The sequence below is a fragment of the Procambarus clarkii genome, chromosome 25, assembly GCF_040958095.1.
Source record: "Procambarus clarkii isolate CNS0578487 chromosome 25, FALCON_Pclarkii_2.0, whole genome shotgun sequence".
Classification (NCBI taxonomy): domain Eukaryota; kingdom Metazoa; phylum Arthropoda; class Malacostraca; order Decapoda; family Cambaridae; genus Procambarus; species Procambarus clarkii.
Window position 1 is genome coordinate 21,988,583 of NC_091174.1, and position 25,456 is coordinate 22,014,038.

General features: G+C 43.8%; 1 protein-coding gene across 1 annotated transcript in view; it reads right to left on the reverse strand.

The window, feature by feature from the left end:
• The window catches only part of LOC138368452 (mucin-4-like), a 30,457-nt gene extending 5,591 nt beyond the window's left edge, over positions 1-24,866 (reverse strand). The window contains exons 1-3 of the mRNA XM_069330968.1: positions 24,700-24,866; positions 23,805-24,103; positions 12,742-12,857 (exon numbers count right to left, since the gene is read on the reverse strand). Of these exons, the coding sequence (XP_069187069.1) occupies positions 12,742-12,857; positions 23,805-24,103; positions 24,700-24,866 (582 nt within the window). The remainder of the gene's footprint in view (positions 1-12,741; positions 12,858-23,804; positions 24,104-24,699) is intronic.
• Between the last annotated feature and the right edge of the window lie 590 nt (positions 24,867-25,456).

Below are 25,456 nucleotides of genomic sequence, written 5' to 3' on the forward strand. Positions count from 1 at the left end.
CCACCAAATGACAGAAGAACCAGGCAAGAGTATGACAGAAAAAACATGGCAGTTAATTACATAATTGAGAGAGCAGCCTCTGCTGCCTGTAGAAATAGATCCCAACTGCTCATTATTGGGGACATCAATCACGGAAGGATAGACTGGGAGAACGAGGAACCACATGGAGGAGAGGATACATGGAGAGTCAAACTAGTGGAGGTGGCGACAAGAAACTTTCTAAGCCAACATGTCAGGGAACCCACTAGGAAGAGGGGAAACGATGAACCAGCGAGACTCGACCTAGTCTTCACTCTGAATGACTCCGACACAAGGAAAATTGACTTCGAGGCCCTAGTAGGAATGAGCGATCACAGTGTACAGACGTTTGAGTATCTGGTCGAAGAAGGGCTAAAGTACTCAAGAAAGGGAACTGAAAGCAACAGGCATTCCGTTTGGGAATTTACAAGGAGATAAGAAAATTCCTAACTGATATAACATGGGAATCAGAGCTAAGGGGAACGACGGCCCAAGACATGATGGAATACATCACGCAGAAGTGCCAGGATGCAGCAGAAAAGTTTATCCCTGCCCAATAGGTAAAAAATGAAATGTAGATGAGAAACCCATGGTTTAATCAGAGATGTAAGCTAGCTAAGCAACAAAGTAAAAGAGAAGGGAGAAACTATAGAAATAACAGGACACTTGAGAGCAGAGAAGGTTACCAGAGAGCCAGGAATGAATACATCAGTGTTAGAAGACAGGCAGAAGGGCAATATGAAAACGACATAACAAGCTAGGCTAAGACCAAACCAAAATTGCTGCACAGTCACATCAGGAGAAAGACAACAGAGAAGGAACAGGTAATGAAACTGAAGATAGGGGCAAACAGATTCACTACAAACGAAAAAGAAGTGTACGAGGAACTCCATATGAAATTCCAGGAAGTCTTCGCATTAGAGCAAGGACGAAGTTCAAGAAATAAGAGTATGATTAATTAACCAGGCACCACTAGAAGAATTTGAGATTACCAGTGGAGATGTCAGGAAGCTTTTGCTAGAGTTGGATGTGACAAAGGCTGTAGGTCTGGATGGAATATCACCATGGATACGAAAGAAAGGAGCAGAAGCACTGTGCCTGCCACTCCTCATGGTGTATAACAAATCACTGGTAACAGGTGAACTGCCAGAAATTTGGAAGGCGGCAAACGTTGTCCCGATATACAAGAAGGGGGATAGACAGGAGGCACTGAACTACAGGCCAGTGTCCCTAACTTGCATACCATGCAAGCTAATGGAGAAAATTGTGCGAGAAAAGCTAGTCAAACATCTCGAGAGAAGGAACTTTGTGTCACAACACCAACATGATTTCAGAGATGGAAAGTCATGTCTCACAGCATTAATTGAATTCTACGATCAGGCAACAAGAAAGAGAGGGATGAGCAGACTGCATATTTTTGGATTGCTAGAAAGCCTTTGACACAGTGCCACACCAGAGACTAGTGCGAAAGCTGGAGAGCCAGGCAGGAGTTAAAGGGAAGGTACTCCATTGGATAAGGGAGTACCTAAGTAACAGAAGGCAGCGAGTCACTGTGCGGGGTGAGGTCTCAGATTGGCGAGACGTCACCAATGGGATCCCGCTGGGTTCAATCCTTGGACCCATACTGTTTCTTATATATGTAAATGATATTCCAGTTGGCATAGAATCATTCCTCTCATTGTTTGCTGATGATACAAAAATTATGAGGATTAAGACGGAGAAAGACAGTATGAGACTACAAGATGACCTAGACAGACTGAATGAATGGTCCAACAAATGGCTACTAAAGATCAACCCCAGTAAATGTAAGGTAATGAAACTAGGCAGTGGAAACAGGAGGCCAGACACAGGATACAGAATAGGAGATGAAGTCCTTCATGAAACGGTCAGATAGAAGGATCTAGGAGTTAATATCACACCAACCCTGTCTCCGAAAGCCCACATAAAAAGAATAACATCTGCTGCGTATGCGAGGCTGGGCTAACATCTGAACTGCCTTAAGGAACCTGTGTAAGGAATCATTCAGAACCTTGTATACCACATATGTAAGACCAATCCTGGAGTATGCGGCCCCAGCATGGAGCCCGTACCTTGTCAAGCACAAGGCGAAGCTTGAAAAAGTTCAGAGATATGCCACTAGGCATATCTAGAACTAAGAGGCATGAGTTACGAAGAAAAGCTGCGAGAAATGCACCTCACGACACTAGAAGACAGAAGAGTAAGGGGGTGACATGAACACTACCTACAAAATTCTCAGAGGAATTGACAGGGTAGATAAAGATAAACTATTTAACACGGGTGGTTCGCGAATAAGGGGACACAGGTGGAAACTGAGTACCCAAATGAGGTTATCTTGAGATGATTTCGGGGCTTTAGTGTCCCAAAGGCCCGGTCCTCGACCAAGCCTCCACCCCCAGGAAGCAGCCCGTGACAGCTGACTAACACCCAGGTACCTATTCTATTTTACTGCTAGGTAACAGGGGCATAGGGTGAAAGAAACTCTGCCCATTGTTTCTCGCCGGCGCTGGGATCGAACCCAGGACCGCAGGATCACAAGTCCAGCGTGCTGTCCGCTCGGTCGACCCGAGCCACAGGGACGTTAGAAAGAACTTTTTCTGTGTCAGAGTAGTTAACAGGTGGAATGCATTAGGAAGTGATGTGGTGAAGGCTGACTATATAACCAGTTTCAAATGTAGATACGATAGAGCCCAGTAGGCTCGGGAATCTGTACACCAGTTGATTGACGGTTGAGAGGCGGGACTAAAGAGCTAAAGGTGAACCCCCGCAAGCACAAATAGGTGAGAACAAATCGGTGAGTACACACACACTTCCCATATACTCAGAACAACAAAGTACAACTCTCAACAACACAAAGTACAACTTTCAACAACACAAAGTACAACTTTCAACATATCTCTTGCACACCCGCTGCACAAAAATATCATAAACCTAAAGTTTTACCCCATTTCTCGGTGTTCAGCGAGACTCTTGGACAATGTTTAGGGCAAAAACATGCTCGTTGGTCGTTTTGTGAGATCTAAATCATGCAGTTCCTCGCTACTTACATCGACCTGCACTCCCTCGTTACACACACTTGCTCTCACAAGGGCGGGATGGAGGTCCTGTGACTGAGAGGACAGCACTTGGGACTCGTAATCTAAGGGTCTGGGTTCGATCCCCTTGCGATAGCGGAAAACAAATGGGCAGAGTTTTTTTCACCCTGATGCCCCTGTGTGAGGGGGGTGGGGGAATACTAGTTTGTGACAGATGAGATGCGGGCCGAAAGAGCAGAGCTCAACCTCTGCATGCACAACTATGTGAATTCAACTATGTGAATATATATTGTGACGATAATCTCTTTCAAGAGAGATTGAGCCTGCTCTTTCCTTCAAAGTACGTAATCACAACAGATAATATAGAAGATATATCCAGCAAGTATCACCAAAACGTTTTGCCCAGAGAGCAAAATGTATCCAGCACACCGGCACACCTGCTACCGCCCGCCACCGTAAACCGGCAAACTGCTTGTCCATTGCCTGCCTGTCGCTGATTGGCTGGTGTCCCGTCGCACCTGCCCTCCACCCTCCGCCACAAGTTGATGTCTGGGCTGCTGTGGCCCAGAGTCGTCAGAATATTCCAGTGCTCCTTGCAGTTGACATCTCTCATTGGTAGACTAAGCCTTGGCTTTCGTGTACTAAGGGAGGTAGCAGCTCGAAGCCAATATTCCAGCTCCATTATTATTTTGCTATTACTCTCTTGTCTTAATGTAACTTTTCATTTGCCAGTGATTATTCTTATTATTTTGTTTGTTGACTTGCCTTGTATATTTTATGCTCAATTTTATTCATGTCTTGTTTTTCTAACGTAATTAAAATTTCATTGTTAAATTTACTTGTGTTTTGTGTGTCTTCCCATTACCTTACCACAGACGAAAGTTCCAGCTTTTCTCTTTTTTTTCTTTAATGTGACGAGGCCCTGCCCCTAGCTTTGAAACAGCCGAACACCAACGCTCTACCGTCAAATTAAAGTGGGGGCCTGCCCTAGGAGCTTCACTCAGGTACTGGTGCCAAGTAGTAATTTATGGTAAGCGTATTTGGCTTTGGTAACGTAGCTTTTTACTATTTTTCATATTCAATTTTATTTTCATATGGTGCTGTGTGTATTGTGCATTCCGAGAGTAGCATATGGTGAAGGTGAGACAACTTTGGATTACGTGGTGACTGTAGGCCTCAGTCATACTCTTATTTGGTCATCTCTCCCTCCGTGTTAATACTCGTGTTTACCATCTTTTGTCCCTTGGATATTTCTCATATTTTCGACAGATCATATTGGTACCCTGGTACTGTGGTCTGCCCCCGGGTCAAGTGCACCTAATCTTCTGCAATCTGACAGTAGGAGGATAATGAGGGCCATAGTTCCTCTAGCACGAACTTTAGTTGCTGAATTGGGACCTCAGCAGCAGTTCTCGTCACCAGTTGACACCTCGCACCCCTACACGTCAGTCAGAGATGATGATACATACATTGGTAGGGAATTAGCTTTCTTTTTCAGAGCACAAAAGTTCGCTAATTCTGTAAGTATCATATTAATTTCAGTGGGAAAAACTTGCTTATGTCCTATAGAGACTCGGCAAGGTATGCCTACATTCTTGGACTACCAATTTTACTTTTGTGGCAATTAACTGTTTCATTTGTTTTAGAAACTCAGTTTCACTTGTTTAGTAGGATTTTCTTGCCCTTATCCTCTTACATGAGTACCGGGTACAAGATTTCCTGCGATCTTGATTTAATTAAATCATTTAACATCTTGTAATAAACTTTAATTGTTAAAGATTCCACAGGATAGGTACCAGTTGCCACGTTGTCCTGTTTCTGACATTCACTATATCACAACGGTATATTCGTTGTGCATTTATTTGCTAATTTCACCATGTTTCGTCTCCAAGCTTTCCGCGCAGATCCAGCAGGTGAAATAGGGACTTTAAGTCGTGCCAAGAGGACTGAATTACAAACTCTTGCACATGAGTATCAACTACAAGTTCCCTACCAAGCCAACAAAAATGAGATACACAACCTGTTACTGGATCATTTCTTAGAGCAAGGTAAGATAGACTCTGAAACTCACGAAACTTACTTTATTGCAGATAAAACTGATTTGGCAACGATGAAACTCAAACTAGAGCTGGCCAAGATCTACCGCGAGCAGCAAAGGGAAGCAGCTGCCATGCAAAGAGAAGCCCTCGAGCAACAAAGGGAAGCAACTGCCATACGAAGGGAAGAACAAGAACGTGAAATCGCCCTCAAGGAACGTGAAGCTGCCATAAGAAAGGAAGAACAAGAATGTGAAATCGCCCTCAAGGAACGTGAAACTGCCTTGAGGAAAGAAGAACAAGAACGTGAGATTGCACTACTCCGTGAGCGGGAACGAGTACAGCTTGAAACAAAACAACGCCAATTGGAGATGCAACACGAATATGACAAACAACAAGCGACTCTGGCTATGGAGTGTCGTCAACGAGAATTCGCGTTGGAAACTTCACACCTCGCTCAACGCCAGCAAGCTACCGCCAATCTTCCCGTCAGTTTTAATATATCACATGCAAGTAAGTTAATGCCATCATTTGTAGAAAGAGAAGTTGACGTGTTTTTCACCACCTTTGAAACCCTTGCTAATCAACTTAGTTAGCCTGTCGACCAATGGGCCACCCTTCTCAGAGTACATCTTACAGGTAGAGCTGCAGTCACACTCAGTACTTTGGCGTCTGAGAATGACTACCAGACTCTGAAACAAGCAGTGTTGGACGCCTACCTTATCTCCACCGAAAGTTATCGAAGGAAATTCCGTGACCACCTGAAGGCAAGTACCACTACCTTTCTCGAGTTTGCTAACACAAAACGGAGATATTTCATGAAATGGCTGGAAGCAGCACATGTCTCTACCTTTGCAGAACTCGTCAACCTGATGATAGTTGAAGAATTCTTGAGGCGTGTGCCGCCTCCTGTCCGTCTATATTTAGCAGATAAAGAAGAAACCGACTACCTGAAGTGTGCTAAGTCGGCTGACACTTACAGCCTCATCCACCGGCTGACACCAGAACCATCCTCCAGTAAGAAGTCGTGGTACAGTTACGAAAAAGTGAGACCGATCAAGCTGGCTCGCAATTGTACTGTAAGTATTGTAGACTCTATGGACATACCATAGATAAATGTGGTAAGTCTCAATACAAAGGAACCACCGAATCACAAAAACCCAAACCAACTCCTCCTAAGTCCGGTAAGCCTGTGATGAATGTTGGTGTTCATGTTAATGATCTTTCTCTTTTCAGTAAACACCTGTATACTGGAACTGTCTCTGCCAACGGTTCAAGTCCGGAGGGACGTTTCAAATTGAAGATCTTGAGGGACACAGCGGCTCTTCAATCGATCATCTTGAAGTCGGCTGTGCCCAACATCGCCTACACCGGAGAAACTGTCTTCATCACTGACCTCACTGCTACCACTCCTTATCCTCTCGCCAGAGTCCACCTGGATTGTCCCTTCGTGAACAGAGAAGTCCAAGTCGCCGTCAGGGAAAAGCCTTTTCCCATGCCTGGAGTGCAACTTCTCCTGGGCAACGACTTGGCAGAAGACCTGCAACCGACCAACCTGATCGTCATGGACAAACCCCAGGTGTGTACCTCTGTGACGGATAATCCTATATTTGAGTATGTTCCAGCAAAGGTTCAAGAGAGTGGTGAAGTTTCTCCTCCGGTTCTAGTGACCACCCGTGCACAAGCTGCACGACCACAGCCAGCTGACTCTACTGCTACCGCTGTCCCTCAAGACCCTCAGAAACTACCCCCGAATCTGACCAAGTTGGAGTTCCGTAAGTTACAGATGGAAGATCTTACCTTAACACCATTATTTTTCCAGGCTGAGACTCAACCCGACAGTATTCCTGGGTTCTTCCTAGAGAACGAGTTGCTCTACCGCAGATATAGACCCAGTAAACTGAAAGAGGAGGACGATTGGGCCAACGTCGAACAACTTGTGATTCCTGTCGGCCTGCGGCCCACTATTCTACACCTGGCCCACGGAGCACTCTCCCACTACGGATTCAACAAGACCTACCATGGAATCCGTCAAGACTACTACTGGCCAGGTATGGTTAATAGCGTCAAACAGTACGTAAAACAGTGTCATACATGTCAGATGGCATGTAAACCGAACATCTCTATTCCCAGAGCACCACTGATTCCCATACAGGTGCCTGCGGAACCTTTCCACAGACTTATTATAGACTGTGTTGGTCCTTTACCTCGGACCAGTTCAGGTAACGCCTATATCTTAACCATCCTGTGTCCTACCACCAGATTCCCCATAGCAGTGCCAGTAAAGAACATTACGGCTGCTACGGTTGTGAAGCACTTATTGAAGATCTTCACCCAGTATGGATTTCCCAGGGAGGTTCAGAGCGACTGTGGCACAAACTTCACCAGTGATCTCTTCAAAAGGACACTGGAGGAGTTCAACATCAAACAGGTATTGTCCAGCCCCTATCATCCTGCTTCACAGGGTTCTCTTGAGCGTAGTCATCAGACTATTAAAGCACTCCTGAAGAAGTTTTGTAATGAAACCTCTAAGGATTGGGATAAGCAAATAGATCTGATAATGTGCATATATCGAAGTCTTCCCAATGAGTCCCTAGGAGTATCTCCTTATGAGATGCTCTATGGACGTAAGTGCTGTACTCCGCTCAAGGCTTTCAAAGACTCTCTACGTGATGTGAGCATCAGAATGAGCCCCAGTTTCTTCAAAACTTTCAACACATTCTAGAAAGTCCACAGTTTTGCCCAAGATAATCTATTGAAAGCACAGGAGAGGATGAAGACTCATTACGACCAGACCAGCAGAGTAAGAAAATTTAAGCCGGGAGACTTCGTGCTTGCTTACTTCCCTATCCCAGGTTCTCCTTTACAAAACAGGTCTTCAGGAACCTACCGCATCAGGGAGTGCAGAAACAACCATAACTACGTTCCAGAGACTCCAGATAGGCGGCGGAACACCCAGCTGTGCCACGTCAACCTCCTGAAGCTATATAACGGTACTCCTCCCACTGTCATGCTTAACTACTCTGCTTTTACAGAACCATACATCCACAGTGAGACCTTCCCTGCTTCTCCTCCCGAAAGCACTGACACGGACTCAGCGCTTTCTAATTCAGAAATCCTTACTGATCTCCCAAACTATTTTCAGGACAATCATAGTGCACCTCTCGTCAAGATCTTCAGAGAACATCAGGAGTTGTTCCGAGATGACCCCCAAGAGTGTAATGTTACCCAGCACGACATCCAGCTGCTCCCCGACACCCGGCCGATTCGTCAACCCTTCTACCGAATCAGCCCTAGCAAGAAGGAAGTCATGCGTGCTGAGGTGCAATACCTCTTGGATCATGGACTGACTACACCTTGTGAGTCCCCCTGGGCCTCACCCTGTATCTTGGTGCCAAAACCCCAAGGTAAGGTGAGACTGTGCACTGACTATCGTAAGTTAAATAATGTGACTGTCAAGGATGCATACCCCTTGCCAAGGATAGATGACATTCTTGACGCCATTGGTAATGCCCAGTACTTGTCCCAAGTGGACTTGCTTAAGGGGTATTACCAAGTGTGCTTAACGGAGCGAGCCAAAGAAATATCTGCCTTTATCACCCCTTTTGGACTTTTCAGATATGAACGCCTTCCTTTCGGACTATGTAATGCCCCGGCCACCTTTCAGAGAGCTGTCAACCGTGTCATCCAGGGCTTGGATAACACGTACGCCTATTTGGATGATATCGTCGTAGCATCCAACACCTGGAGTGAACATCTGCTCCAGCTGCGACGACTGTTCGCAAAGCTCCTGACAGCCGGCCTCACCATCAACCTGGGCAAGTCCACCTTCGCGAAAGGTAAAGTGCGTTATCTGGGTCATGTAATTGGGAGTGGCAGCCTAGCTCCGTTAAACTCACACTCAAGCCATCCAGCATTATCCACAGCCTACCACCAGGAAGCAGCTCCTGCGCTTCCTTGGTCTTGCCTCCTACTACCGTAGGTTTGTGAGAAATTTCAGTATAGTCGCCACACCTTTAATCATGTTAACCAGTCCCAAGCAACGGTATAATTGGACCATGCAGCAAACCGTTGCTTTCAAACAACTCAAATTCCTCCTCTGTTCTAATCCCATTCTCGCCTCGCCAGATATCACCAAGCCTTTTGTCCTTCATGTCGACGCCAGTGGTACCGGCGTTGGTGGTGTCCTGATGCAGCAACGAGGCGAGGAGGTTCTACCTGTCAGCTACTACAGCTACAAGTTGAAACCCCACCAGAGGAACTACAGCACTATTGAAAAGGAGCTACTATCCATCATCCTGAATCTCCAGCACTTTACTCCATACCTGAAAAGTGCTCGGTCTACCATCAACACGGACCACACCACCCTACACTTCCTGCAGCAAGCCCACTTCTAAACTCAACGTCTTCTACGATGGGCTTGATAACTGCAGAAATTCAACCTGGAGACCCGCTATACCAGGGGTCTGACAACATCATAGCCGACTCCCTCTCCAGAGTTTATGAAGTAGAAGCAACTCCACCTATTACTCCACCACATAACGACGTACTTCTTCCAGAACCGCAGGCTTCGGGGGAGAGTTGTGACGATAATCTCTTTCAAGAGAGATTGAGCCTGCTCTTCCCTTCAAAGTACATAACCACAACAGATAATATAGAAGATATATCCAGCAAGTATCACCAAAACGTTTTGCCCAGAGAGCAAAACGTATCCAGCACACCGGCACACCTGCTACCGCCCGCCACCGTAAACCGGCAAACTGCTTGTCCATTGCCTGCCTGTCGCTGATTGGCTGGTGTCCCGTCGCACCTGCCCTCCACCCTCCGCCACAAGTTGATGTCTGGGCTGCTGTGGCCCAGAGTCGTCAGAATATTCCAGTGCTCCTTGCAGTTGACATATCTCATTGGTAGACTAAGCCTTGGCTTTCGTGTACTAAGGGAGGTGGCAGCTCGAAGCCAATATTCCAGCTCCATTATTATTTTGCTATTACTCTCTTGTCTTAATGTAACTTTTCATTTGCCAGTGATTATTCTTATTATTTTGTTTGTTGACTTGCCTTGTATATTTTATGCTCAATTTTATTCATGTCTTGTTTTTCTAACGTAATTAATATTTCATTGTTAAATTTACTTGTGTTTTGTGTGTCTTCCCATTACCTTACCACAGACGAAAGTTCCAGCTTTTCTCTTTTTTTTTCTTTAATGTGACGAGGCCCTGCTCCTAGCTTTGAAACAGCCGAACACCAACGCTTTACCGTCACAATATATACACACACAAACACACACAGAAAGCAGCCCGTGACAGCTGACTAACTCCCAGGTACCTGTTTACTGCTAGGAAACAAGGGCATCAGGGTGAAAGAAACTCTGCCCATTATTTCTCGCCGGCTCCCAGGATCGAACCCGGGACCAAAGGATCACGCGTAAAGCGTGCTGTCCACTCGGCCACCGGCCCCATAGTTGTGTGTATTTGTGTGTGTGTGTGTGTGTGTGTGTGTGTGTGTGTGTGTGTGCTCACCTAATTGTGCTTGCGGGGGTTGCGCTCTGGCTCTTTGGTCCCGCCTCTCAACTGTGAATCGACTGATGTACAGATTTCAGAGCCTTGCTCTGGATGTACTGAGCCCTATCATATCTACATTTGAAACTGTGTATGAAGTCAGCCTCCACCACATCACTGCATTCCATCTGTTAACTACTCTGACACTGAAAAAGTTCTTTCTAACGTCCCTGTGGCTCATTTGGGTACTCAGTATCCACCTGTGTCCCCTTGTCTCCTGTGTGTGTGTGTGTGTGTGTGTGTGTGTGTATTCACCTAGTTGTGTTTGCGGGGGTTGAGCTTCGCTGTTTCGGCCCGCCTCTCACCTGTCAATCAACTGTTTGCTAACTACTTTTTTTTTCTCCACACCCCCCCAGGAAGCAGCCCGTGACAGCTGACTAACTCCCAGGTGCCTATTTACTGCTAGGTAACAGGGGCACTCAGGATGAAAGAAACTTTGCAAATTTGTTTCTGCCTGGTGCGGGAATCGAATCCGCGCCGCAGAATTACGAGTCCTGCGCGCTATCCACCAGGCTACCAGGCCCCTGGTGGATAGCCCCTGGTGTGTGTGGGTGTGTGTGTGTGTATGTGTGTACTCACCTAACTGTACTCACCCAATTGTGCTTGCGGTGGTTGAGCTCTGGCTCTTTGGTCCCGCCTCTCAACTGTCAATCAACTGATGTACAGATTCCTGAACCTACTGGGCTCTATCATATCTACATTTGAAACTGTGTGTGGAGTCAGCCTCCACCACATCCCTGCCTAATGCATTCCATCTGTTAACTACTCTGACACTCAATTTCCACCTGTGTCCCCTTGTTCGCATACCACCCATGTTAAACAGTTTATCTTTATCTACCCTGTCAATTCCTCTGAGAATTTTGTAAGTTGTGATCATGTCTTCCCTTACTCTTTTGTCTTCTAGTATCATGAGGTGCATTTCTCGCAGCCTTTCTTCGTAACTCATGCCTATTAGTTCTGGGACTAGCCTAGTGGCATATCTCTGAACTTTTTCAACCTTCGCCTTGTGTTTGACGTGTGGTATGCTGGGGCCGCATACTCCAGGATTGATCTTACATATGATATGTGGTATACTAGGTTCTGAATGATTCCTTACACAGGTTCCTGAAGGCAGTTCTGATGTTAGCCAGCCTCGCATACACCGCAGATGTTATTCTTTTTATGTGGGCTTAAGGAGACAGGGTTGGTGTGATATCAACTCCTAGTTCCATCTCTCTATCTGTTTCATGAAGGACTTCATCTCACATTCTGTATCCTGTGTCTGGCCTCCTGTTTCCATTGCCTAGTTTCATTACCTTACATTTACTCGGGTTGAACTTTAGTAGCCATTTGTTGGACCATTCATGCAGTCTGTCTAGGTCATCTTGTAGTCTCATACTGTCTTCCTTCGTCGTAACCCTCCTCATAATTTTTGCATCCTAAGCAAACAATGAGAGGAATGATTCTATACCATTTGAAGATCACTTACATATATAAGAGACAGTATGGGTCCAAGGACTGAACCCAGCGGGACCCCACTGGTGACGTCTCGCCAATCTGAGACCTCACCCCGCACAGTGACTCGCTGCCTTCTGTTACTTAGGTACTCCCTTATCCTATGGAGTACCTTCCCCTTCACTCCTGCCTGCATCTCCAGCTTTCGCACTAGTCTCTGGTGTGGCACTGTGTCAAAGGCTTTCTAGCAATCCAAAAATATGCAGTCTGCCCACCCCTCTCTTTCTTGTCTGATTCTTGTTGCCTGATCTTAGAATTCAATTAATGCTGTGAGGCATGACTTGCCATCCCTGAAACCATGTTGGTGTTGTGACACAAAGTCCCTTCGCTCCAAATGTTCTACTAGCTTTTTTCGCACAATTTTCTCCATTAGCTTGCATGGTATGCAAGTTAGGGACACTGGCCTGTAGTTCAGTGCTTCCTGTCTATCCCCTTTCTTGTATATCGAGACTACGTTTGCCGCCTTCCAAATTTCTGACAGTTCACCTGTTACCAGTGATTTGTTATACACCATGAGGAGTGGCAGGCAGAGTGTTTCTGCTCCTTCCGTTAGTATCCATAGTGATATTCCATCCGGACCTACAGTCTTTGTCACATCCAACTCTAGCAAAAGCTTCCTGACATCTCCACTGGTAATCTCAAATTCTTCTAGAGGTGCCTGGTTAATTATTTCCTCTCTTTTCTCTGGAACTTCTTGCTCTAATATAAGTCAATGGTAACAGGTGAACTAGCAAAAATTTGGAAGACGGCCAATGTAGTCCCAATATATAAGAAAGGTGATAGGCAGGAGGCATTGAACTACAGGCCAGTGTTTCTAACTTGCTTTCCATGCAAGATGATGGAAGAGATTGTGCGAAAAAGCTAGTGGAACATCTTGAGCAGAAAAACTTTGTAACACAACATCAGCATGGGTTCAGAGATGGCAAATCATGCCTAACAATTAATTGAGTTCTATGACCAGGCAACAAAAATCAGGCAAGAGAGAGAAGGCTGGGAAGACTTCATATTTCTGGACTGCCAGAAAGCTTTTGACACAGTACCACATAAGAGACTAGTGCACAAACTGGAGATGCAGGCAGGAGTGAAAGGGAAGGTACTCCACTGGATAAGTGAGTACCTAAGCAACAGGACACAGCGCGTCACCGTAAGGGGTGAGGTCTCGGAGTGGCGGGGAGTCACCAGTGGAGTCCCACAGGGATCAGTTCTTGGACCGTTACTGTTTCTGATATACGTAAATGATCTCCCAGAAGGAATTGACTCGTTCCTCTCGATGTTTGCTGATGATGCAAAAATTACGAGGAGATCAGGACAGAGGACGATAGTATGAGGCTACAAGATGACCGAGACAAACTGAAGGAATGGTCCATCAAATGGCTAGTAAAGTTCAACACAAGTAAATGTAAGGTAATGAAACTAGGAGGCCAGTCACTGGACACCGAATGGGAGATGAAGTCCTTCACGAAACGGACAGAGTGAAATATCTGGGAGTTGATATCACGCCAAACCGGTCTCCCGAAGCCCACATCAAAAGAATAATATCAGTGGCCTATATGCGAGGCTGGCTAACATTAGAACTGCTTTCAGAAACCTGTGTAAGGAATCTTTCAGAACCTTGTATACCACACATGAAAGGCCAATCCTGGAGTATGCAGCCCCAGCATGGAGCCCGTATCTAGTCAAGCACAAGACGAAGCTGGAAAAAGTTCAGAGGTATGCCACTAGGCTAGTCCCAGAACTAAGAGGCATGAGTTATGAGGACAGACTACGTGAATTACACCTCACGTCGCTGGAAGACAGAAGAGCTAGGGGGAGATGTGATCACCACATACAAAATTCTCAGGGGAATTGACAGGGTGGACAAGGATGGATTATTTAACACGGGTGGCACACGAACAAGGGGACAAAGGTGGAAGCTGAGTACCCAAATGAGCCACAGAGACATTAGAAAGAACTTTTTCAGTTTCAGAGTAGTTAGTAAATGGAATGCACTAGGAAATGATGTGGTGGAGGCTGACTCCATACATAGTTTCAAATATAGATATGACAGAGCCCAGTAGGCTCAGGAATCTGTACATCAGTTGATTGACGGTTGAGAGGCGGAGCCAAAGAGCCAGAGCTCAGCCCCCACAAGCACAATTAGGTGAGTACAAGCAACTGGCAGGTCAATACATCTTTGTTCCCATAACGTCTGAGATGCATGGGTCCCTGGGGTGGGAGCGCCTTTGGATTTCTCAAAGAATTGGGTTCCAGGTTTGTTGACATCACCAAAGACCCAAGGATTGTCAGTGTCTTGTTTCAGCACCTCAGTGTGGCGATCCAGAGGGGAAATTCCTGCTGCATCTTTGGTTCCTGTTTGGAAGCAGAGGAGCTCTACAAGATCCATAACCTTTAAACTCTTACTGTATTAACAATGTACATTTTGTAACTTTTAATTCTATTTAAATATAAATGTAAATGTTCGTTTGGTCAGTATCGCAAATCTCCGAAAGTTCTTTAACGATTGCTTTGAAAATTTTACACAACATTGCATTCGCATACAATCGTGTTTTTATATAAACATACTATATAGATATCACTTCTGTGACAGGTAAAAAAAAACATGACTTTTTTTAAAAATTGTTTTTCATATGAGGGAAATCTCCTAAACCTCCTTACCGATTGCTTTGAATGTTTTTTACACAACGTTGCATCCGAATATGCGCGTTTTTATATATTTACTATATACATGTATTATAGTCTGTGGGTTGATGTTGTTGTCGTCGTGTTCCTCCTTTACGGACAACCCAACCCACAACTCGGTAGAGTGCTTACACCTCACTAGGAGATCACCCTTGGCGCTTCTGGCTCATGGAGAGGGGCTCAACGTCACACGTTTAGGGGATGCGGCTCCACCACTTAGCCTCGTTGTCACGTGCACTCACCCACTCGAGCCGCTGTGACTCCCACTCTCTCCTTAGGTGATATGATCTCCTCAATCCCCCTTTGACTTATTAGTATTACTTTCTACCCTGTCCACAGCAGTGGTTCTTGGTTCTTTCTCTCTCTCTCTCTTCCTTTACAATTTCCTGAGAAGCCTCACTAGGACAAGGGCAAACACCAGCAAATTGGAATACATTTACTGGACAAAGCACATACACAATACATACACACATATAATAATAATGAATCCTATACTCTATATTATTACAACCAGGTTGCACTCCAACGCCATCAGAACTCTATCATCAGCTTATCAAGTGGTATCCTATCTTCTGATTCACCTGATACTATCACCCTCCTCAAGTAGATCAAGTCTACATACACTGTTGCACTATCAACAAGATAAATATATATATATATATATATATATATATATATATATATATATATATATATATATATATATATATATATATATATATATATATATATATATAAATGTGTACAATGAAAATCAGCATGTGAATGCAATAACATATGTCAGCATAAATGTTCCTTGTTACACAACAATGATCAATCGATCACCCTATCAGTCCTAGAACGAATACATCTGTAGGTAATCCAGCCTACGACTGTAACTCTAAACTTCAGTACAAAACTCCTTGACATAAAAATGCCAACAGTCACTCACCTCTCACTGCGTCTTGCACGCTAATGACAACCAATCACTATCAACTCCCTACAAGTAATCCACCAGAACTTCCCTTCCACCTCTGGAAGTTCACTACCCTGATATCTTCAGGTTCTTCCGGGCTTCACTACCAGGATCCTCTGCAGCTCCTTCAGGCTGCTATCATGAAGTTTCCTTGAGCAACTACGGTGCTTCACCCTTCTGCTAGGGTCCTCCACAGCTCTCTTGGCTGCTACACCATGAAGTTTCCTCGAGCAACTATGGTGCTTCACCACCTCTACAGAAGCACCTGACACTCCTCTTCACTGCTTCTCCTCACAGCTCGAGGTCCTCTGCTCCACTACCATGGAGTCTCATCAACTACTCCCTCTGGGCTGGCTTTGAAGTTCTCAGCAACTTCTTCCCCAAAGACAAACCTGCAACCCATCGACACTCCAATAAAAATGTTTCCCCTTTAACACATAAACAAAAATAATCACACAATATGTTTGCCTCAAACCTCTATCTGTCCTCTACATACAGTGAGAGTGGACTCCCCCGTTTTGGGTGGGTCCATACTCCACCTCGCCCGACGGCGGTCCTCACTTACGCTGGGAGGGTCCTCCACCGTTAGGAGCTCTCAGTCACCTGCCAGCGCTCAGAGGGGATGGACCTCGCTCCGTGTTCCTCCCTCTCCACTCTCTTATTTTAGGCTTTCTGCCTTATCAAAACATGTCTAACTTATAAATAGATATCGCTACTGTCGCTGGGCACACGACCAACTACAAGCAATCACTATGAACTGGCTTAAATCGTGCTTACCACAGATTGTCTCGTCGAGGGCGCTCCTCCCTCTGACGGAGCTTGGTCAGGGCCCTTCCACGGCCCACAATAATGTCTCTGGGCAGCTTAATACTCTTCTCGTCGACCAGGACTTGAGACCACAACGTTCCCAGCTCGATTCCACAGCTGGTACGTCTGCACACTTCTCTTCTCTTCGAGATATATCACTAGGGGTTCCCTTCTGACGGGAGCTCTACGGAGCACGGCTTTCCCCCTGCGATGTCTGGCCTCAAGTGAGGTCAAAGCCCTCCAGAAGCGAGCCTCACACCTCCAGCAAAATGTCCACATCTCCTAGCCAGTCATTTATCTATTTCTTCCTCACTGCCCACAATCTTAAATTGTTCATCATATCCAACCGACTATTTTACATGTGTTATCACCTCCATATTTCCTGGACCTTCCAGTTAGGTCAGGCTTGCTGAATAACTCTCAAGGGGGAGACTTGTTTCTCCTGCAGGCTGAGATCATAACAATGCCACACCTGTGACAGGTAAAAACATGTTTTTTTTTAAGCAGCACCATCTGTTGGAAGTAGGAGCAACACACGCTGTAATATCCGAAAGTTCTTCACTGATTGCTTTGAAAATTTGACACGTTCCATTGGAATATGCTCATGTTTTTCTATAACTACTAAATAGATGCCATACCTGTGACAGGTAAAAGCATGCTTATTTTTTTTCAAAACAGTACCATCTGTTGGACATAAAAGCAATACACGCAATACTAAATATATTTCGATTCCATTTCAATAATTCCGATTGCACTGATCTATTGAATTTTCATAGAATTCGATTTATTTTCATTTAGATTTAATTATATTTTATAACATTGTGTTGGAATTGAGTCGTGTTGTTTACCATACCATTCATTTCGTGAGTATAGTTTATTTTTTATTTATTTTTTTTATTTATTTTTTTAACTTTTCTTATTTTGTAGTGATGGAAACATCAGATCATTTGATGTTCCCATTTTTTGATAAGAACGTCAGATCATTTGGGAACACATTAGATGAGAGAGTGGGACTGGTGGGAAGGATGAGGGGATGGGAGTGGGGGATGGTGGGGAAGATGAGGGGATGGGGAAGGGGGAAATGGTGGAGAAGAGAAGGGGATGGGGAGAATGGGGGATGATGGAGAGGAAGAGGGGATGGGAGTATGGGATAGTGGGGAGGATGAGGGGATGGGAGTATGGGATAGTGGGGAGGATGAGGGGATAGGGAAAGGGATAATTGTGGGGAGGACAAGGGGATGGGAGAGTGGGGGATGGTGGGGAGGACGACGGGAAAGGGGAATGGATAATGGTGGAGAGGACGAGGGAGTGGGGGATGGTGGGGAGGATGAGGGGGATAGGGAAGGGGATAATGGTGGGGAGGACGAGGGGATGGGGCAGTGGGGAAGGGTTGGGAAGATGAGGGTACAGGGGGAGGGGTCAATGATGGGGGAGGATGGGGGAGGCAGGGGAGGGTTGCTGTGGCTAGACAATGTGCATGCGTTGCTGAGCCACAGCAACGTGTGGACGGGTCAGCTAGTACCTAATAAAGATAAGAAAACACAACAGTAAGGGGGTGGTAGGATTAAAGAACACTGAAACAGGATTAGAGGGGACCTAAAAATCCCCCTCTTATGCGTTATTTGTGCTTTTCTCCGAGACTTAGGGTCCCCGTCTTCCGGCCAGAGGTGGTACTCCTTTCCTAATATATATATATATATATATATATATATATATATATATATATATATATATATATATATATATATATATATACATATGTCGTACCTAGTAGCCAGAATGCACTTCTCAGCCTACTATGCAAGGCCCGATTTGCCTAATAAGCCAAGTTTTCATGAATTAATTGTTTTTCGACTACCTAACCTATCTAATCTAACCTAACTTTTTCGGCTACCTAACCTAACCTAACCTATAAAGATAGGTTAGGTTAGGTTAGGTAGGGTTGGTTAAGTTCGGTCATATATCTACGCTAATTTTAACTCCAATAAAAAAAATTGACCTCATACATAATGAAATGGGTAGCTTTATCATTTCATATGAAAAAAATTGGAGAAAATATATTAATTCAGGAAAACTTGGCTTATTAGGCAAATCGGGCCTTGCATAGCAGTCCGAGTACGACGTTCTGGCTACTAGGTACAACATATTATATATATATATATATATATATATATATATATATATATATATATATATATATATATATATATATATATATATATATATATATATATATATATATATATATATGTCGTACCTAGTAGCCAGAACGCACTTCTCAGCCTACTATGCAAGGCCCAATTTGCCTAATAAGCCAAGTTTTCCTGAATTAATATATTTTCTCTATTTTTTTTCTTATGAAATGATAAAGCTACCCATTTCATTATGTATGAGGTCAATGTTTTTTTATTGGAGTTAAAATTAACGTAGATATATGACCGAACTTAACCAACCCTACCTAACCTAACCTAACCTAACCTAACCTAACCTAACCTAACCTAACCAACCGTACCTAACCTAACCTAACCTATCTTTATAGGTTAGGTTCGGTTAGGTAGCCGAAAAAGTTAGGTTAGGTTAGGTTAGGTAGGTTAGGTAGTCGAAAAACAATTAATTCATGAAAACTTGGCTTATTAGGCAAATCGGGCCTAGCATAGTAGGCTGAGAAGTGCGTTCTGGCTACTAGGTACGACATATATATATATATATATATATATATATATATATATATATATATATATATATATATATATATATATATATATATATATATACATATATACATATATATATATATATATACATATATATATATATATATATATATATATATATATATATATATATATATATATATATATATATATATATATATATATATATATATGTTACATTGAATATGACCGCATATTCTATATTTATTATTTTCTGGTTTAGGGCTTCTATCCCTCTAACTATTTTCTTTGTGTTTAGATAGGAGCTGCCTCGTATGGGCCAATAAGCCTTCTGCAGTTACCCCTATGTTTCACCTCACGATTATCCCTTATGTATCCCCCATGTTTTCACCTTTATTGTATTATCACCTGACCCAGTGCGGGTATAAAATCAACTAGTATTGTAAGATCTGTTCACTTGAGAATGAACCATGGAGGTTCGAAACGTTGTGCAAATTATACAAATAAGTGTAATACACTCTATAGTAAATCACTTCTTTTCTTCACCTTAAAAGTACGAAAATGAGTTTTGGAGAACTCCTATTTCAATTAAGCCCTGATGCTAAGAAAATAGTTAGAGGGATAGAAGCCCTAAACCAGAAAATAATAAATACAGAATATGCGGTCATATTCAATGAAACATGTTTGAAAGAAAACCTGCTGCCAGTATACACCAATATAAACCCACATGACCCAGCAGTCCGCAATACAGAGTTTACCTATAGGTATAGGCAAGAGCTCATTCGGCATCAACTAAACAAGAAGAAGGAAGCCCTCCAAACCTTAACAGAGCAGGCTGAGCATCTGTTAAACAAATGGACCCAGCACGACATCCCTATCCAACTCAAGCAAACCATCAACAGTGAACTATTTAACCTGAAACAACAACATAAAACTCTTGTAGAAACAAAGACACTCCATAAGTTAACAGCCCTAAACGGTGGACAGTTAAAGATCCCTCGTCCTAAAGATGGCTACATTAACCTGACTTCTTATGATCTTACCCAGGACCAACGAGACCTCTTAAATCTTGGTCTAAATTGTCAATTCTTATCTAAACCAAAGATGCATCAAAAACGCCTGGAAATCGAAATGCTTCTGGACGATATCCATAAGCTAGAAGACAACAAAAAAGTCATCACCTCTGACACACTTCAAGCTGAACTACTTGCAGAAGCAGGGAAAAAACGAGGAACATATTCATCTACAATCTTAACCCCACGACTCAAAGAAGCAGCGAAACAACTAAAAAATCTGTAAGACGTAACAATAAGAAAAGCCGACAAAACAGCAGCATATGTATTGATTCTTACCCAAGAATACATGAACAAAATTAGCGACATCCTTAGTGACGACTCCAAATTTCAACGAATCACGAGGAACCCCGTGGAAGACCTTAAGCGGAAAGTAAACAAAACAATTACAGCAATCAACGCAAAGAAAGGTAGTGTGCATTTCAATAAACTTCAAGGCGACTATGGCTTAGGATATGCCTACGGCAATGTTAAGACGCATAAACCAGGTAACCCACTACGCCCTGTAATCAGCCAAATACCAACCCCAACTTATCACCTGGCAAAGAAACTCAATGAACTCCTAACTCCATACACTCCAAGTAAGTTTAGTCTACAATCATCAGCAGACTTCCTAGAATTGATCAAATCTACCCAGCCCGATGGAATCATCGCTTCCCTGGACGTTGAATCCCTATTTACCAACGTCCCAGTCGACACAACCATAGGAATGATACTGGACAGAGTATACAGAGACGAGAGCACCCCCAAATTAGACATACCTGAGCCACACTTGAAGAGTCTTCTCGAAGCATGTACAAAGGAAGCCCCTTTCATCAGTCCACAAGGAGACATGTATTTACAAATAGACGGAGTAGCAATGGGCTCCTCCTTAGGAGTTTTATTTGCTAATTTTTATATGGGAACCATCGAAGACAAGGTCTTCAGTAGCAGACAAAAACCAACTGTATACTGCCGTTATGTAGATGACATATTCGTAATAGTAAAAGATTCAGATGAACTAATTGACCTAAAAAGACACCTAGAGAGAGAGTCAGTAGTCCGATTTACACATGAAAATAGTAAAAATAACAGTCTGCCATTCCTGGATGTACTAATAACAAAAACAGGAACCTCTTTAAGCACCAACGTATATACCAAGCCCACCAACATAGGATTATGCCTGAACGGTAGAAGTGAGTGCCCCCAAAGATACAAAGCCAGTGTTCTCAATGCTTATATTCGTCGAGCGCTTACCCACTGTTCTGAATGGAGCAACGTGAGTAGAGAGTTTGAAAGAGTAACTCAGGTATTGGTGAACAACGGATATAGCAACGCGGAAATAAACGCTGCTATAAGAAGACACTTGGACCGTTGGTATAATCCAGAACCTAGAACAGAAACCACAAAACCTCCAATAAAATTATATTACAAATCAACCATGCACAGTGAACATATAAAAGAGGAAAGAATAATGAAAGAAATAATCCGTAAAGGAGTAAAAAGCACTACTCCTAACCAAAACATAAACCTGATAATATTCTACAAAACCAAGAAGACTTCCGAACTCCTTATCAAAACCAGCCCGAAGCCAACAGAGAACCCTCTACAGCAGTCAAGCGTTGTATACATGTACACTTCCCCCACGAAGGATGTAACCTTCAATGTAAGTACATAGGTGTGACGTCGACCAAGCTGACGAGGCGTTTGACATGCCATCTTCAATCCGGTGCCCCTAGGAATCACATGAGACAAGCCCATGACATTACTCTAACAAGAGAAATGTTGAACAAGAATACCTGCATAATAGACAAAACCCAAGATGCAAGAAGATTACAAATTCTTGAGGCAATTCACATAAGAATAGAGCGACCTACCATGAACACCCAAATCACGGAACTATTTACTCTACCCACCATGAGAGTAAGGACAAGACAAGAACATATCGATGCCAACACAGAAGACAATGTCCAACATAATAGGCCAATTACTCTGGATTAATCTTTGTGTTTAGATAGGAGCTGCCTCGTATGGGCCAATAAGCCTTCTGCAGTTACCCTATGTTTCACCTCACGTTTATCCCTTATGTATCCCCCCATGTTTTCACCTTTATTGTATTATCACCTGACCCAGTGCGGGTATAAAATCAACTAGTATTGTAAGATCTGTTCACTTGAGAATGAACCATGGAGGTTCGAAACGCTGTGCAAATTATTCAAATATGTGTAATACACTCTATAGTAAATCACTTCTTTTCTTCACCTTAAAAGTACGAAAATGAGTTTTGGAGAACTCCTATTTCAATTAAGCCCTGATGCTAAGAAAATAGTTAGATGGATAGAAGCCTTAAACCAGAAAATAATAAATACAGAATATGCGGTCATATTCAATGAAACATGTTTGAAAGAAAACCTACTGCCAATATACACCAATATATATATATATATATATATATATATATATATATATATATATATATATATATAATATGCGAACAAGCTTGAATGGTTCCCAAGCTAATATGCAACTGAAAAATCCACACCCCAGAAGGATTCGAATCCAGACAGCCAGGAGCACTATGCACCTTGGTGTAGCGGGTACCTTAACCACTAGACCACACTGACTGTACAAAACTTTTTGTAGTCGTGAGACTTCATCCAAGATCCGACAGCGCTCTGAGGTCAACTTGGGCACAGATATTTCATCGAATCACCTCACTTTATGGGGCCACGTGAGCAGCAAATGCGAACAAGCTTGAATGGTTCCCAAGCCAATATGCAACTAAAAACTCCAGGTGGTTATGGTACCAGGTACATCAAGGTGAATAGTGCTCCTGGGTGTCTGGGTTCGAATCTTTCTGAGGTGTGGAGTTTTCAGTTGCATACTGGTTTGGAAGCCATTCAAGCTTTTTCCATTTGTGTTGCTCACGTGCCCCACAAAGTGAGTTGATTTGATGAAATATCTAAGCCCAAGTTGACTTCAGAGCGCTGTCGGGTCTTTAATAAATAGTCTCACGACTAGAGACTATACAAAATGCAATGAGCATCTACCGTCACCTGCAGGCGAGGATAGATGCGGAAACAATGAGCGCTACAAGGGTAATCTGTTGTGCTGGACGCTGGCAAGATTTTTTTATATGGGATGTGACGTCATATCGGCGCAAATCGGAGACTTGACGAGGAACTGGCAGTATAACGACCGTCATGATGGTAGTTTACTAGTGGCGTCTGGACAACTGGCGTAACTACAGGTGCGCGGCTCCCGTGGAAGGAGCGGTGGAAGGGGAATGTGTGTCTAGACAATATTTTTTGGCACGTATTGTTGTTGTTTCTTGATGTTAAGCCTTTATGTTAGAGCATACGAATATTGCAGTCGAAAGGAACAGGCAGAATCTACTGTTATGCAGGAGATAACCTTAAGAGCTCCTCCTTGAAGCCTGTTCCTATCGCCCGAGATGCTGATGCAGAGTGATTTTAACCGGGAGTCTCCCCTTTGTAGGAATGGGATAGTGCGTCGGCGACGACGTTGTCCGAGCCTTTGATGAAGAATATATTGAGACTGTAGTTCTCCAGGTACAAGGCCCTGCGAAGTAAGCGCTGAATGGAGAACTGGGCCTGCTGCAAGAACCAAAGAGGATTTTGATCTGAGAAGACGTTCATAGGATGATAATCTTGGAGATAGGGTTCGTAGTGTTGCAAGCAGAAGATGATGGCCAGTAGCTCCTTCTCGACTGTACTATAGTTCCTCTGATGTGGTTTCAGCTTGTAGCTGTAGTAGCTGACTGGGAGGATTTCATCGTCTCATTACTACATTAAGACACCCCTAATGCCGGTGCTGCTGGCGTCGACGTTGAGGACGAAGGGTTTCCTTATATCTGGCGAGGCGAGAATAGGATTAGTATATAATAAGATACTGAATTGCTGGAATGCAATGGATTGAGAATTGGTCCAAATGTATTTATGCCTAGGGCTGGTAAGGTTGATGAGAGGAGTAGCCATTGAGCTGAAGTTCCTGCAAAATCGACAATAATATGATGCTAGACCTAGGAAGTGCATGAGCTGCTTCCGCATAGTAGGCCTTAATGGCTTGAATATGAATGAGCAGAGGTGCAATGCTTCCACTGCCTATAATATGACCCAGATAGCACACTTTACCTTTGGAAAATGTAGACTTTCCCAAGTTAACTGTAAGGCCAGCCTAGTGGAGCTTGTGGAATAATTGCTGTAGCTGGAGCAGATTGTCGCTCCAGGTGGAAGTTGCCTCAACGATGTCATCCAGGAAAGTAATTGTCTTCAAGGCTTTAGATGACGATGCTGACAGCTCTCTGAAAGGTAGCCCGGGCATTACATAGTCCAAAGGGAAGTCGCTCGTACCTGAACAGGCCAAAGGGAGTGGTGAAAGTGGAAATATTCTTTGCACGCTCTGTCAAGCTGATCAGGTAGTATCCCTTCAACAGGTCGATCTGAGAGAGATACGTTGCATTACCAATAGCATCAAGAATATCGTGGCAAGGGATAAGAGTCTTTGACGGCGACTGCATTATTTTACGGTAGTCAGTGCAGAGCAAAACCTTGACGTGTGGTTTTAACACCAGTGTACAGGGTGAGGCCCAAGGGGACTCAAGGTGTGGCCAGCCCATTGTCAAGGAGGTACTGCACTTCGGCGACCATACCTTCTTTCTTCTGTGGACTGATGCAGTAGTATGGTTGACGAATTGGCATCGTGTTGGGAAGTAGCTTGATGTCGTGTCGCACTACAGTACACTCCTGCGGAACGTCTTGGAACTAATTTTTGTGCATATTGAAGATGTGGACGAGTGGAGCACTGTTATGAGAATCCTGGAAATATTTGTGAAGATCATTCAAGATATCGGAGTTAGAGATCAAGGGACCTGAATCAATGCACTCAGAAGGAGCAGGGTAGGTTTCACTGAACATATGGATTCTTGAGGGTGGATATGGATATCAGCACACTGGGAGGATTACCTTGATACTGCTTCAGAAGATTGATGTGACACAGCTGGGTCATCGGCCGCCTATCTAGATTCTCTTGAACGTAGATTGTTCCGATATTCTTTGATGCGGTATGGACCTGAAAATTTACTTTGGAAAGGAGAGCCTGGGAGGAAAG